Here is a 17,368-nt window from a genome sequence, read left to right as displayed (position 1 = left end):
TGATAATGCTGATGGCGTACAGAGCACATGTCAGATGGGTCTGGGGATTCTGAGCAATCCAAATTAAGTTTTTTTTACTTTGTTTTCTTCTATAGTTGGAGTTGTGGTTTTAAGTCAAACGGTTCCCAGCAATGTTTTGCATGCTGAGGTGATCACACTTTAGTGTCGGTCACTATGTCCCTTTGTGGTCTCTGTCTTCCTGCTGTCTCTGCGAGCTGTCCGACACACACTCTGTCTGGAATCAGGCCCAAAGCTCTGCTCTGCTGACATGACTGGACAAATTAGTGTTACTCCAGCTAATATATTCAAACTGCTGCCGAGCGGCTGCAGAGGACATTGAGAAGTATTAGAAATGATAGCCTTGACTGTCAGCGACGCTAACCACTCCTGAAAAGGTGACAGCACATTTGGCTGCTATTTGCTGCGGGAGAGGAAAAAAAATACCTACAAGTTTAACTTTGGGGCATTTTGATCTTTAATTCATACGGGATGTGGAAAATGTGTTTGGTCTATTCATGTCTCAAAAGAGTCATTCTGACGAGAGGAACATGCTGTGGAGATCATCTCACGCCATCGCGCCTTCAACACTTTGATGATTTTGTGCTTTCTCAGTGCCAGTCGACTCATTGACAAACTATCCTTTCATAAAAAGCTCAGGGAGGAACAACTCCGCACCGCTCCCGTCGAGCTCTTACGCACGCAAATGCTGAATATTTGAGGCGACTCCTGGATGTGTTTTATGCAGACAACATCTGACAGGCTTGAAATGAAGCCAGGGCAGATATGAAAGCCGGCACTGTCTGTCAAAACCAGGAAATAATCAACCCCCCCATCCACCTCAGGGTCCCAGCTGAAAGTCATTAGCCCAAAACAATGTGCTGCTTCTACTGTTAGTCTGAAAAAAATAATAATAGTAATAATACTTAGGAGAATTACCATAACGATCTGAGAGGATCTCAATTATCTGCTGTGTTTTCAGCCCACTCTGGAAGATTGCAGCGCGGTCACTGTCAGGGGTGTGGACAGCCTGTGCTGTAGGAATATTCAGGGAAAATTGGTCAGCATTTATGTTCCAGCCTTGATTATAATAGCCAACAGTGATTACCCATCTCTAATCCTATTAGCCTTTGTTTGGAACACAGGATGAAGAACATTATGTATGAAAAGAGCACTCAAAAATCATAAAACTACATCCATATGCTTTCCAAGTTTGGCATTTTTTATTTTCGTAAAAACAATGAGGCTAAACTTCTTCAGCTACATTTAAGCAGGCATACAGTAAGATGCACTAAGATGTGTTGACGCTGTGCTGCAAAGTGGAATTTAACCCTTTGATACTTGTCAAACTTGCTCAATTTCTTTTAAAATTATATAAAGAGGGCATCAAGCAACATAACAATAAATGGCCCAAAAAATAATTAGTATAAAGTTACAGTAAAGAAGATTACCTGAAAATGAACACAAAAAAAGAAGAAAAATAAGAAACAAACAAAAACAAAGAAAAAAGGACAACAAAATTACTTAGAAAAAGTGCTAAAAATGTGAACATATGTTTTTTTATTTTTTCTGTAACATAATTAAAAAATGTAATAATAATACAGATAATAATAATAATAAATGTAGTTTTCTGAAATTTGTTCCTCCTGTTTTTTGACATGTAATCTCCCCTTGCTAATTGTCAGGTCAGTTCCTTCTTAATTTCCTCAAGTTCCTTTATTATTTTTTTGTTGCAGTTTGTGGGATATTACTTACTTGTTTTTTTTCCCCATGTTTTTGAAAGAAATCAAACCAATTTTCTCAGGTTTCAGAGGTTTAAATGTGCTTGAAAGGTATGCAAGAAATGTAATGTTGATCCAGGTGTTTATGGGTTAAGCAATTCCAACAACTCATAGTCTAAATTAAAGCAGAAATCAATATAAAAAGTACATATCTATTAACCTGCAATATTACAAGCAAAAGTATTAAACATATACTTACATAAAAACAAATGTAATATTTACACCTGTGCTGAATGCAGTGAATGGACATTATCTCTCCTGCAGTTTAAAGCAAATGCGAACTACATACTGAAAGGTGACATTAAGGCCTCAGCTTCACCTGGTAGTAACATGTGATCTGTATCTGGATACCTGCTGCGCATGTTAATCCAGACTGGTCAGACTGCATCTGGGGGTGTTCTTGTCTAAATGGAATCTGCAGCCATATTCTTAAGAAACAAAATCTGTCGAACAAGTAGAAAAGTCACCTGACTGCCTCTCGTCCTACTCAAGCTGCCTCTCAGAAAGCTGCAGATGAGCTCCTCCTCTTCCTCTGCAAAGACAGGTAGACACATACACTTTTGAGGTATGGGCTAGGGTTAGGGTTAGGTCTGCCAACACAATCACCTGAATAAATATTGGCATTGCACATTTCCATTTTCAGATGAGAATGCACCCGGACAGAACCAGTGGCGTTGTTATAAGACACGGATGGACAGCACCAGGTGCACCCTCATGCAATGCGCATGGGCAGTGTCACTCGAGAATGCAGTCTGACAGAACCAGTCGTGTGCGTATCCAACGCGGAAGGGCAGTGACAACGAAATATAAAGAGCCCAAGTGTGTACATAGGCTGTGCGGGAGGGATGGTGGATGGGTCCCACAAAAAACAGATTTTCATGGGGAGTTAGCAGTGTGCTTCCTGTGTGGCTGTGAGGTTTTTTTCCTACACCTTATCATTTGCTTCTTTTGCATAATCCTAACCATCGTGTAAGTCCAATTTGGTTGCCATGTGCTCATGTTGTGTAAACCATGCAGCCTCATCCTACTGTGTGCATTGTTGTCACGGTAACAGCATCCCGGAGTGTAAACAGCTGACGCAGAAGGACACCTAAAACATCATAAGTAGATGCAAAAGATTACTGACAGAGCGACACTCATGTGATGAGTTGGGCTGAGAACATTTTGGCAATTTTTATCTAATTGGGTGGGCGCCATCTTTGAGTTGACTATCCGGTTCTTATAAAACATCTATATCATGACACAGCGTAGCTTCAGACAGGTGTGCAATGACCTGGGACAAAGGTAATATAACCAAGGCTGACATACACGTGCTCCTCTGACTTAACTGATCACTGAGATCTGATCACAATGCAATTAGAATCAAGACAATAAGATATTATTACTAAGTGTAAATGCACTGGCCTGTGATCAGTTGTCTTTATCCAGATAATGTATCCAGATACAGATCATATGTTTATCATATTTTAAAATATAAATCAGTGTTGTTGCTTTTTAAAGAAATCTAACCTGACACATCATTGCTGATGATATGTTGCACTTATGCTGTAAAATGTCAGATTTCATCAAAAACAGATACAAATCATTTACTTAGAGGAGAAACCTTCTGAATCCAAATGTTATTCCAATGATCCTCCTGGTGCAGGCAGGAACAAGCTCCTCCCACAGCTCCACTCCAGAGGGTTGATCTTTGATGTCATCAAGAAACAAACCCCCCGAGCCCAGAGGTAGTCGGCTGACGATATATTACAGTCCAGCTTTGCGGACGTACAGAGTGCTTCTGTAGAAGTTCAATGTCCATGTAAAAGCTTTATTTCATTTCAGCGCTGAGCAGAGAAAGAACTACTGTCTCCATAAAATCACCCCGGGTGCCATCATGCCGTCCACACCGCCGACTCAGAATTTATCTCCTGATGACATCGTGAAGTTTTCACGTTGTGTTGTGGTTTTCAGATACATGATCACAAATCTGGACTTAAAAGAGTGATAAAATGCGAATTCAGGTCGGTTTCTCCTCCAAATTTAGCATTGATAATCTGAACCTTTTTAAAATAGATGTCACTTCTATTTCATCGCAATCATCCAGACAGGCATGATAATCTCTGGGAAGCCTTGCTGCCTCTCTACATCCAAGATCTCCAGGCCGGCCTTGGCAATGATGACCCTCATGATGTCCAGGTGGCGGCTGATGCTGCTGTCGATGGGGTCCAGCTTACAGCCCTGCCGCGCCATATTGTCCTTTATTATGATGACGCCGTTCGGACGCAGACTCTTCTTACAGCGAAACAGGAAGTTCACCAGGTCCTTGTCCGTTAGGTGGCCTGAAGATAAAGAAGGATAAGTTATGAAGACAAAAAACAACTACTCGCAACTGAGTTTCCTGTACCTGCAAGGATCTTTGTTTCCTATAGTTTTCCTGCTGATGCATGCCAACATTAGTCAATGGCTCTTGACATGAAACAGGTAACAATGTATCTCGTGGTCAAAAACGGAACTGACGCGAAAAAGATTATCTTTTTATTTCTTCTACAAAACAGCAAACAAGGCCGAAGGTCCTCATCCGCAGCTCCTCCTGAAGGATCCAACGATATTCCAGGGCCTGACAAGACAGTATCATTCAGGATATTGCAATCGCAACACCTCACGCAAATTTAACACAACCCCTGTGAATTCTGCACAACCTTGCAATTTTGTCAAACCACCGCCACTTTTCCACAGATTTTCCAAACTCACATCCTTTTTTCTGGTTGTGAAGATGCAGACGTGATGCAAATGTCTCATATTTACAAACAAAAATTACTGCTGAAAGACGTGCAAAGTAATTCCCCAATCTTCTGCAGGAAAGTGGGGGTAAACTGCTTTGCACCAAATGCAACATTGTGTTGGAAATTAAATGAAAGTCATTGATTGATAAATACTTTTCTACCACAAAACACACCTGGAAATTGTCTCAAACTTGAGCAACAAACAAACAAATTACCATGACAGAGGTTGGCTTCCATCTATTGTATGTACTGAAAGAATCAAGATAAGTGAGATTGAATATGCATGGTCTGTGGTAAACTCCCACCAGTGTAGTTTTATTCTCACAGGAACAAGTTGCCTTTGATTTTTAACCCTCTGAAACCTGGATTGACATCAGCTGTCTTGTGTTGCGTTCAGATGTCTATGCTGTATGACCTTTGCAAATCTCAGAAAATTGGCTTGATTTCTTTTAAAAACATGGGGGAAAAGGCAATTACCATCAAGAAATGTCCCACAAATTAATCAACTATTAATATAATACATTTATTTTTAAATTTAAATATGCAAAAAAATATAATGAAATATAAAAACAAATACTTTTTTCAGCACTTTGTCTTAGCTCATTTTCTTTCTTTCTTTCTTTCTTTCTTTCTTTATTTTTTCTTTAAATTTCAGGTCATTTTCTAGTAACTGTTTTACCATTTTTTTCTAATCTGGGGGCCATGTCTTCTTAAGCAACTCGTTACCTTCTCCCATACTTTTGAAAGAAATTGCACAGATTTTCTCAGGTTTCAAATAGTTAATAAATTATGCAAAAAAATGAACTATTTTTTTTTTAAATTTCCACTTGCTCCCACAATGTCATTGCAAAAGAATGCCTAAAAACATTGCAGCATGCATCCCATTTTTTTGAGAAGCTGCCATAAAATTGGGTTTTACAGGTGGCAACAATTTTTTAAAAAATCCTGAAAGTAGTGATTATTTTGTGTTGTGTACTTAGGGATCTGGGAGGTTACCCAATTGGAAGCTGAACAGCCTAAACTGCAGTGATGACAGTAGTTGTACTTCTACTTCTGGTTGTTAGAGATCCTCATTCTGCTTTTAAGCCTGAGCTCAGACGCCAAAGGGAACTTATACTGGCCACTTTAATCCATCTTATGTCTTATGTCTTACACTAACTGAAGCTCTCAACCAGAGGTGAGGGTTGGAACTTAGATCAGCTGGTACATTTTGAGCATCGCCTTCCAGATCAGCTCTTTCTTTATCATGACAGTCCTTTGATTTCATGTTCTCTCTTACCCTCACTGATATACAAAATCCTGATATACTTGAGTTCATTCATTTGGGGTTGCAGCCCAGTTCCAAATATAGACTTTGGGCTGTCAACAATGTCCAGATTATTCCACAGGAATTAGTAAAGTAAAAGTACAATGATGGCAGCTAACTTCTGAGGTTTATCCAGCTACTGATGGAAGAAAGGGGAAGAGGCAATACCTAAAATATTCCATCTCTGAGGAGTCACTCCTGTTAGGAAACTAGTCTGACCTAATGGGAAAGAATTCCTTGGAATTTCAATCACATTGGTCAATTCTGCAGCAATCCACATCCAATTCTAATGAGCGGTGTGCCCTTGTAGTAAGTAGTAAATAATGAGCAGAATATAAACTTACATGCCACCCACTGCATCCAGATGACGTCGTACTTATTTTTTGGAGGTGTGAACTCTTGCAGGTTGTAGCAGTAGTAGGTCTCGATGCGGTCGGCGTCGTCGCCGAGGTACTCCTCGTGCGCATGGAGCAGGAAATGCTCCATCATGTCCGCCATCTCCATTTTCTCAAACACAGGAAGGAGGACGCCTTTGGTGACACGGCCGATCCCGGAGCCGCAGTCCAGGGCGCAGTGTGTGCCAGCCTTACCGGGCCCCTGTGTGTAATAAACAAGGATGAAACACTAACAGCTGGGGCAAAATATGACTTTAAGTTGAGGTAAAGTCAATAACATTCCTCAATTGAAGACTGTCTGTAGGTAGCCATTACTAATTTATGAGATTTTTGTTCCCCAGAAAACAAAATGTATATTTAAATGTCAGCTTCCCTGCAGCATATTATTAGCGTATCTATAAGTCAGGGATCCAGACTTCACTTTTCTGTGTTGCCAGATGTCAGGCCTCTGCACCTCAAAAGAACCAACAGCGCAAACAAGTCGACCTCAGCTCCTCAGGGCAACCAAACTATGAACTTCACCACCAGGGAACAGAAAGTCACTTCTCTTGAATCATGCTGCTTTTTCTTTCTTTTCATTTGGTATTCTGACCTCACTCCAACCCCAACGCATCAGGGGCCCCACTGTGTGATTGTATGAAAGATGGGGCCCTGAGGAGCTCTGAGCCTGTTACAGGAGGCTTCCTGGTTTCAGTGAATTACTGCCATATTGCTCTGTGCGTATGTAGCTCAGTTTAATCTGGATGTATTCTAAATCTTTTCCTTCCCCAACTTGTTTTTAATGGAGATGTCAGATTTAAACAGGAGCTGTTCGCAGCCAGTGAGGAGGATGTGACACTTAGCGCACATTTATGGAAGAGCTGGTGAAAGAAAGAGAGTCCTTTGGTTTATTACTGTCTTCATGCCCATTTCACATTTTTATATCAAATGAAAAACAGCAGTGCACACAACTCCAAAAATCTCAAATGATGTATACAGTTGTGTAGTTTTAGTGAGAATACACAAATAAGCAAAACACAGGCACTATTTTACTTAATTTGGGGAAAAAATTAAACTAAACGGACGCGTTTCAGTTGCAAAAAAATGATCAGCGGTCTAGTTTTCTATCTGGTTTTACTGATTTATTTATTGATTTTTGTGAATTTGTTGTCTTGGCTTTATTAGTGTCATAAAATGTTGAATCTCATACAACCGATAAGTCAGTGTAACATAAAAGGCAATTCTTTAATGATGGAAAGAAACTGACGTAAACCAAAATCTTTAGGCTTTGTACTGGTTTAAGTTTTATTTAAGAAGGTCTTTGATGGCCATTGCCAAAAAAATGCACTGCAATAAGATGAAAATCTGATTTCCCACTGCCTGTCAGGGCTCTCAGAAGTGAACAGCTATATTCCTCTTGAGAAGATAACTTACGCACTCAAGAATATGATACAAATTTTTGTTAAATTTAAAATATGCCAATATTTTATCAACTACATGGAAAATCCCCCCAGTTCAATCATTATATGAGTTAGTTATTCTAATGTAAATTGGTGTTTTTGTAACTGTGTTGTTTATATATTCAGAAAAAAAAAAAAATATATATATATTATATATTTTTAAAAGTCTTTGATTTGTATCTTTATCATTCATCCTGTTTGGAGATGTAAGTATTAGTCAGTAATAACCATTTTAAACTATTAGCAAACTCATTTACAAAGCAAATGTTTTTTGATTCATATTTCTCAAATGGTTGAATTTGCTGTTTCATTATCAGTCATTTTTCTATATTTTCTGATATTTTATAGACTGATTGATCCAAAAACAATGAACAGATTAATCAATAATGAAAACAATTGATAGCTGCAGCTCTAATCATGACTGTAATGATAACTGAATGAAGCACATCCTGTAACCTGAGATGGTTACACGACAGACAGAGCTGAGTGCTGAGAATAGCAAACTGACATTTAACATGTTATATGTGCTGTATTGTATCAACCAGTAGTGAGCAGCTGTATCACAGCTGAGCTGTGTTAAATCAGAGCTTGTTGTGTTTACATTAGTACTAGTGGAAAAGTAGTCCACTTAGCTGCCTGCAGTTTCTTTAAAGCATCCGATCTTAGCAGTTTATAATTAGAGCTCCTGTAAAACTGATCCTCGAAATAACCCCGGCTCTGGGCCAAAGCCGTTCCCCTGAATTAGCACTTGGGCTCTCCCAGCATTTAAAAAGACACCTACCACACTGACACACACTCACATGAACACATAAAGATACATGTGTCACACATACGGAAATAGAGACGTGTGAGTATGAGTTTCTAAAATGCAGAAGATGATACATTAAAGGAAAGGTTACACTTTTTGAAGCATAAGCTTTTTTTTCATGCCATAAGTTGAAATAAATCAACTGGAGTGGAAAAAGTGGAAACAGGAGGAAACAGCTAGCCTAGTCACTGGTTTGGACCAAAAAAATGTCCAGTACGTACCAGCCCATAGAAACTGCAAATTGTTGTGTTTGTGTGGTTTCTGTGCAAATTAACCTCCTGAAGCCTGCACAAATATGCTTGACCTCTTTCAAAAACATGGAAAGAGGGCAAGAATGACCAAAAAAAATTTGCAAGAAATTAGTAAAATGTTACATGAAAATTACCAGAAATTATAAAAAAGAAAAAACACGTGCATAAAACACACACACACACACACACACACACACACACACACACTATATGTGTGTGTGTGTGTGTGTGTGTGTGTGTGTGTATTATTTTATTTAAGCAGTTTTGTTTTTGTTCTTTTACTTTTCTTATTTTCTGATTTTGATAATTTCAGGTATTATAAATGTATTATTATTTTTTATTATTATTATAATATTAATATTTTTTTTCTGTAACCTGTTTCAATATACAATTATAAATGTAGTTTTCTTGGTATTTTTTCCTAGTTATTTAATCATTTTCTCTAACTTTTCAGGTTACCTTTTACAATGGTTTGGGAATTTGTGGGACATTTCATGCCAAGTGGCTGATTCCCCCATGTTTTTGAAAGATATCAAACCAATCATACCCAAGGTGAAAGGAAAGGTTAGACTTGTTGTTTCTTTTGTCTGTGAAGTCAAAACCAAAACAATCCAAGGCACACTGTTTAAAGACACAAAGAGAATTTTTTTCTATTAACCAAAGCCCAAATGAAGAGCTGGACCACGTTCCATATCTGAAAAAAAAATGTTGTGATGTGATAGTGTGTACAAATTGTGTATATTTTATTTATTTATTGATGTTTTGTGTGTAAATATGTGACCTGTATCTGATGATGTTGGCTGTGTGGTGAATTTGCTGCTCTTGAGCACACTTTGTTGAAGATGACCTGAGAGTGTGCTCACTCGCTTCATTGATTGGACCTGTGACAATTATCCGGTGCTGCTCTGATTGGCTGACACCTGACATCAGCCTCAGCTCTGTGAGTTGCCTCTTGTTTTTACAGCCCTGATGGAGACTGTAAGTTGAAAAGTGTAGGTGTCATGCGTATTTATTAAAGGCTTTTTAACTTTTGCAAAACAGTGAGCCTTGGAAATTTTTGGTTTTGACTCATTGAAAAAAGAAATAAGTCTAACCTCTCCCTCTGTTTTTGGTCATTTTTGTTCTTAAATTCCACCTGTTTTTGAAACACATGTGAAGAAGTGCTCCTTGGCCAAACATTTTTATCAAACCAATTCAATTCAAAGGTTTAGGCTTCTGAAAGTCGCCTAAACACAGCACAAGAAAACTGATGTTGATCCAGGTTTCAAATGGTTTAACAAACAGGATATAATGCATTAATTAGTGAGCTTTGGAGGCTTTGGAGAGACATAGCTGATTCCCTGTGTTTTCAGTCTTCCAGTTAAGTTATCTAGCTGCTGCCAAGCTTTAAACTGACTGTACAGACATGAGAGAATCTTCTCATCTAACTGCCAGCAGGGAAGTGAAGGAGCTTATTTCCCAAAATGTCATACTTCTCATGCATCTGCTTAGCTAAATTATACACCACATTGTAGTTTATGAGACTTTAGATATTTCTCAACACAAAAGAGTAAAAATATCTCCTCCTCCACAGTGAACAAATGAGTGCTTGTAAAAAGTGACCATAGTACAAAGTGATTGACAGCTGTTGGCTCAGCTTGTTCTGTTTGGGTGTTTATGAGGCTGACATCAAGGCTGAGCTACTATTAGCTCTGAGGTCTCCTCCCACATTTAAAACAAGGTGGCATTCTTTTTACGCATCCAGGAAAAAGAATTCCTCACCCAGAATAGATTGTGACATGAATATTGAGAGATAGCTATAGCAGTGGATAGCAGGCGGGAGCCACAGTGAGGTGTGTAAATGATAGAGACGTCTTAAAGCCTCTGAGAACCCAAATCACCAAAACCTTTCTAGATATGTAATTAAGGGTCTTACATGCATAATGAAAAGCATAACTCTGGAACAAGCTGCCCAGTATGGCTTCAAACTATGTGACAAACTCCTTCTCCTGGCTAGGAGGTGTATTTTAAAGAAGTGGATAAGTGACAAACCTCCCTCAGTCGCACAGTGGCACCACGAAACTTGTAACATCTTACCATCAGAAAGACTAACAGTGCAAGTCTATTTGGGAGAACTTGGTAACCTTTCTTAATGTATCTGTCTTTTTTGGTATAGATGGTGGGGGTTTTTCCCCTTTACTTTCTCTTTATTTTAATTATTGTCATTTCATTTTTATTATTTCATTCTTTGTCTGTTTTTAATCTGAGATGTATGTCTAATCTGGAGAGCACTGTGCTGTTAGTTAAAAAATAAAAAATAAAGAAAAAGAAAAAAACAATCTGAGTGCTCTTTCCACGGCTGTCCGTTTCAAAAAGCTGAATGTGAACTGGAATGTCATTACCCACCACAAACCTCTTCAGAAACTGCCGGGAACCCTCCAGATCAATGTTGCATATCTCCACAAAATCTCCCAGCATGCCTTCCTCCGAGGCGGGGACGTCCTCATAGAACTTCTGAGCTCTGTAGTAAAATTGTTTTTCTCCTTTGATGTACTCACAGGTGACTGGAAACAGCTTCACTGTTGAGACACACGGACAAGAGAACAGAGGCAGTTAAAGTGTTGATCTAGCAGAAACAGAGATTTCGTCATTTGTATTCAGACACTCTTTTTGTAGTGATAAAAACACTGCGGCAGGTGCTGTAACTGGATCCCAAGTGCCCAAAACTTACAGTTTGTTCACTATCTTTGTTTTTCTTTTTTGGAGGTGTGATCCACATATCCATGGCATGAAAAAAAAGGAAATTTGAAGTTTTTTTGCTGCAGTTCAACGGAGTCTCCACTGTTGGCCACATTGTTTTTTCCTCCAGAGCTTCGTGCCAGTCACATGACTGAAAACTATGAATAGAAATTTGGGCTTCAGGTTTTTAAGCATGGACTAGACTCACAGACCAACTAGCACCATCATCACAAAACCATAGTAACAGATTATTTCCAACAATAGATGAGATATGATAAGAGACTGCTCTGTAAGGAGAGGAAAAGTGTTCACAATCTCAAAGGAAATGAAGAATGATAATTTGATTACCAGAAGACTATAAATAAGAAGTTACTGCTCTACTCTTACACCCTGCTCAGCTGTTACATGCTATAAAGTAACAAGCTGGTTGATTCATCTCCAGTGCTGTGCATTCACATGCTTTTAGGTTACTAATTAGCAGAAAGTCTATATTTACGTGATGCATGTGATTCTCAAAAGGACCCCTCTGTAGCCAGGACCAGTCATAGAAGATATGTCAGTCACAGAAGATATTGTTTTGTAAGTCTTCACTAATATGCTGTAGTACAACACTATTCTTTCCTAATATGATGTCGATGACATACTGTGACATTAAAAAACTTAACAGCTGGCTTCATTAACTATCCCAAGCCTTCACTGGGTCAGCTCCGCTGAGCTGAAATAAATCCTTAAGAATGAACGCAACATTTCCAAAGGCTTAGATGACACGTTCCTGCCGTAGAGGGGGAGGTAGGAGGTGGGGGTCATGGGTGCATGTCCGTCCGTTTGTCAAGGATGTCCAGTGGCAGAATTCATGACACCAAAGTGAAACATTGAGAGGGGGGATTTATTTACAACTGGACTCCTTCCTGCGGGCTAGAAACATTGGGATGAGGCAGGGAGCCAAAAAAGGGAATGAATCATTCAGCACTTAGAAGTCATGCCAAAAAAAAAAAGAAATAGCTGTGACTTTCGTGACAAGTGCAGCACCTGGTTATTAGATGTTTGAGGATCTTGTCCTGGCATCACATTTGATTGGAGCATCTAAAGCTGGCAGTTACATGTCATGTGACCCCTCAAGGAGGCTTTTTAGAGGAAGGGTAATTATAGAAACATCGAGCCAGACCAGGATGAGAGGAAGACAGCGTGACGACACACACGTCTGCCAAAAAAGTGTCAATCCAGTGTCACCATGTTCCTCTATCTCACACCTTCAAAGTGGACCAGCTCATTAGAAGCTGAGACTGACTTTTAACCTACCATGTAACAGAATAACATCTAATTAAACAGTACAGATTACTCTGAAAATTAATGTTTAATCCCAATGTGAAATTAGTTAAGGTTTCCTCCTTTTGTTTGACATTTTCTATATTAAGACATAAGAAAGACAGAATATATGTTTCATTCTTTCATCTAAAGCTGTCACTGCTGTTATTAAATAACCTGAGCACAGCCGTCTGACAGTCATGTATCGCACTGACTGACATGAGTTAGAGCCGTCATGCTTGACGTGCCATGCCATTAATGGTCTTTGTATCAAGTTATTGGTAAGAAAGTAAGGTGTCTCTGAGCCAGACTGGCCAACCGGACAGGGTCTCCTGTTTCCGCAGCCTGAGGTGTGCACACCCTGCAGAGGATTGAGTTCTTTCTACAACCTACCAAGAGTACCTTACTGTCATGATGACGAGCTCATATAGAGCTGTGTGTGTGTGTACATATATATATACATATACTGTAAAACAGGCTGACTCTGTCAACGTCTCTAAATCTCACTAATCAACATGTTTTATCTTGTCCATCTAACTTGTACACAAACAGAAAACAAACACTGTGTGCATCTTTCCAATGTCTCGCATTGCAGTGAGGTTGCCAGCTTTGTTAAATCTTGTGTGCACGGAAGCCAAAATCTGTGGTAACAGACCATATCTGACAACCAGTAAAAGCTGCACACTAGTGCTGGGCGGAGGGATACACTGCTGAGTGTATCAAGAAACAATTCCAGTATGTCATTGCTTCAAAATGACAAACAGTGGGCCTCATTCACTTACTGTTCTTCAGGAGAAATTTCTTCTTAAAACCCACTTATGCACTTTTATGAAGATTCTGACATTCACTAATGTTTTTTATTTGGGATTTGTTCTAACAGAGTCTACACACACTGAAGAGCGCTCTCATGCACATGTAAGTGCTGACATGTTTGAGCAAAATAAGTGTTTATTGCGTTTTCTTCCATTCTACAGTTGTATAATATGAAATTACTTAAATTACAAAAATAATTTTGTAATTTATAGTAATGAAGGCGCTGACTCGGGGCCCAGGTCTCTGTCCGGTCCTTCACCTGACGGCACACCTGATAGAGCCGTCTCCAGTGCTCTGCATCTGAATTTTGTGTGTATGTGTAATGTATTCTTTTTTTTTGGTGTCAGATTTCAAATTAAACAACTTCTTTTTAATCTCATCTGTGCTGCACTCTGCTCAAGATACAGCATTCACAGAGTGAGTGATTGCATATATATGTGTGTGTGTGTGTGTGTGTGTGTGTGTGTGTGTGGTAATTTCAACTTTCCAGGTGCAGGTGTTTACTTATGCTAATTATCATCATCAACCTTCCACATAGCTTTTCATGTGAGTGTCTTCAAAACAACTATAATCATTTCCAATTTTTGGGGGGTTTTATTGCATTTGGTAGTAACCTTGAACACATTCAGTGGCAGAATGACAATAAGTAAATCTACTCAAGTAATGTACTTAACTATGAATTTGAGGTACATATACTTCCCTTGATACTGTTCTTTTCATGCCACTTTATACTGCTACTACAAGACATTAAAAATTCTGTGTTTTTTTTTTAATTTTACTACATTTATCTGAAAGCTTTAGTGACTAGTTATTTTACCAATAAAGACTTCTGCATAAATATTAGACAAGTTGCTTCCTGGTGTCTGACTGCAGTGCAGGTCCTGAGGCCCACTCCTCCATGTCAGTGAATGGGACACAGTCCAAAACTAAAAACTCGAAGTACACGCCAAATACATTATTCCCAAAAATGATTTCTGACACTGAAGGTAGTTTTCATCACCCTGATGTTTGTTCAAGTGTTTATTTTTATGATAAGTTCGGTTTTAATTAGTTATTAAATTACACAAAAGGGGGCTTGTCCGCCATGATTGACAGCTGTGACAGCCAATACGTGTGCTCGCATTCAATGGTGCTGCTCATGATTGGTCGGAAGGGTGTATTGATGGGAACTCCCCCACCGCGGAGATCGCTACTGCGCAGATGTGGGCTCTCAATGACACAACCCTAACAAGGTGGCAATGGCCATGTCCCGGATATTTTAACCTCACTCCAGCATGGCGGGAATAAGTGGTGGGGTGTCAGCCATCTTTAAATACAGTCTATGGATAGCACTGTTGGAACTGGATCAGAGAATATCAACTGACCATAAAATGGACTGAGAAATCACAGTTTAAACCTCTTTGATCTAACCACTGAGTAGACTACAGAGGCCACAAGGGAAAAAAACACACTAACAATATTTAGAGCCTAGTTGCACCCTTGTGGTTCAATAATGATTTAGGGCTACTCATGCTTTTCTGGACTGGGAAACTAATTCAACATCAGTTCTCCCAGGTCTTGCAACACAGTGGGGACACTGACATAATAATAGCTTGAATCATTTAAACTTTCTTCTTTTGGGACCAAAAGTATTTTAAATGTAAATAATAATTGGGGCGGCAGTAATTCAGTCCATAGGGACCTGGCTTGGGAACCGGAGGGTTGATGGTTTGAGTCCCTGTACAGATCAAGTATGGACTGTATACTGGTATCTGGAGAAGTGCCAGTTCTCCTCCTGGGCATTGCCAAGGTGCCCTTGAGCAAGTCACCAAACCCCCAACTGCTTCAAGCAGCCCCCTCAGCCTGGCATCTTTCCATTTAATGCATGTGTATAGGTCCTGATTGTGCGTATGTGTGTCATTTCAGGCCTGTGTATATATATGATAACGAGTGACAAACTGAATTTAAATTAAATGTAAATATTATGCAATAGTTAGCACAAGTACAGCTTAAACAATTAGCCAATTCAAAGAAAATTAATTGGCATTGATTTTTGATCAACATTTAACCCGCTTTCTAATTTATTTTGCATAATTTTTTTGTTTTTCTGTATTGGGTACTTTTGCTTTTTATATTTTTAAGTACATGTTGCTGCTTGAACTTAATTAGTCTTACTTAAGTTAGTAAGAGTAAGTAGGGCTTTCAATATTAACAAAGCATTTTTAACTTTTTGAAACCTATGCAGACAAGTTTAATTTCTTTCGAAAACATGGGAGGGAGGAAATGAGCAACTTAACAGGAAATTGCCCAAAAAATCAGTTAGTATAAAGTTATAAGAAAACTACCTGAAAATCATCAAAAAAGAGAGTAACCCCCACCCCAAATAAACAAAGAAATTATCTGAAAAAGTGCTAATTTATATTACTTATACTATATATTTTGTAACATATTTTCAGAATATAATTTTAATAATCATAATTTATATAATTTTTGTCCATATTTCTCTTAAATTACATTCTAATTTCTCTCTCTGTCTTCTTTTTCAAACGTTAATTTTCAGTTTTTTTTCTTGTAATCTTTTATCAATTTCTCCTTTTCCCATGTTTTTGAAGAGAATTAAACATTTTTTTGCTCAGGGTTCAAAGTTTTAAACTGTGGCATTGGTACTTTTACTTAAGTAAAGGATGTAAACACTTTTTCTCCACCACTTCACACATTACACATTACATTACTGCTGAACACCATGTAAAACAATAATTTTTTTTAGATTTCTATTTGATTTCTATTTTAAAGTATTTTCCTAATGTCCAGGTAGCCATTGTTTTCAAGTAATTTCACTGTAATATTGTCACCTTTGATTAATGAATTGAATAATAATAATTGAATTGAATTATTAATTGAATAATTAATAATTGAATTATAACGTTCTGACATTTTGGTCAAAATTGAATAATTCATATTATTATATTCTTATTCCATGAAAATTTACTAAAATTATGTGAGGTGTTTTTTAAAAGTTATACATATACATATACATATGACTTTAAAAACATGTTTGCTGAGCTGTGAGCTTAAAGCCATGATTTTTCATGAATGGAAAAAAATGAAAAGCCGCTGGAAAGAAATCATTTTACTGCATGTGGTATACCATTCAGAGAAATTCCATAAAATAGTGGGTTCGTACTCTACCAAAACATGCAAAACCGCTGGCATGCTTCTCCAGCTTTGCCCAATCCTTAATGGAGTCAAGGGTCAAGTAAAGGTTGTAAATGTTGACCTCCTGACTGTGACGCTGCTGTGAGGTTGGGCCTCTGTGCGGCCCTTCTTCTTACCCAGAGGAATCTTCTCCACCAGGTACAGGTAGCTGGCGAAGAACTCGCTCCTCAGCGAGTGGTGCAGGTGGAAGGACATGCTGTGGCGACACATGGTGTCATCTGTCTCTTTCCAGCGGTCCCTGAATGCCTGGTGAGCGCCCTTGTATTCTACATTGGGTAATGATGAGCCGCCATCGTCATCTTCAGGTGAAATCTCCATTCTGGCTGTATGTGGCCGTGTAGCACCTCACGGAGCGGTGCTGTTACCCAGAACCAGTTCGCTTGAGTGAAGGCAGAGAACACTCAGTGTGAGACACTGTTACTCCAGCTGCTGCTATATCTGTCTAGCTGAGTGTTCAACACGTCTCTGCCAGCTTTCAAATGATCGGCAGAGATCTTTTTCATGGGGCGGGTCTCAGGACGCCCCGCTTGATTTACACATCACCTGCTATGGACGCTGACTTTGGGGTAGGAAAGGGGGAGGGAGGGGGTTGCGG

The 17,368-nt window shown here is 38.9% G+C and overlaps 1 protein-coding gene across 1 annotated transcript; it reads right to left on the bottom strand.

The window, feature by feature from the left end:
- Window positions 1-3,498: 3,498 nt before the first annotated feature.
- On the bottom strand, window positions 3,499-17,218 carry ntmt2 (N-terminal Xaa-Pro-Lys N-methyltransferase). The gene is made up of 4 exons (XM_042484206.1): window positions 16,890-17,218; window positions 11,128-11,300; window positions 6,194-6,446; window positions 3,499-4,099 (listed from the first exon to the last, which is right to left on the bottom strand). Exons 1-4 carry the CDS (start codon window positions 17,089-17,091, stop codon window positions 3,843-3,845), a joined length of 885 nt encoding a protein of 294 aa, XP_042340140.1. The 5' UTR covers window positions 17,092-17,218; the 3' UTR covers window positions 3,499-3,842.
- Between the last annotated feature and the right edge of the window lie 150 nt (window positions 17,219-17,368).

This window comes from Plectropomus leopardus, chromosome 3 (genome assembly GCF_008729295.1).
Source record: "Plectropomus leopardus isolate mb chromosome 3, YSFRI_Pleo_2.0, whole genome shotgun sequence".
NCBI lineage: Eukaryota > Metazoa > Chordata > Actinopteri > Perciformes > Serranidae > Plectropomus > Plectropomus leopardus.
The sequence above is the reverse complement of the archived record's forward strand: the minus strand, read 5'-3'. Positions and strand labels throughout refer to the sequence as shown.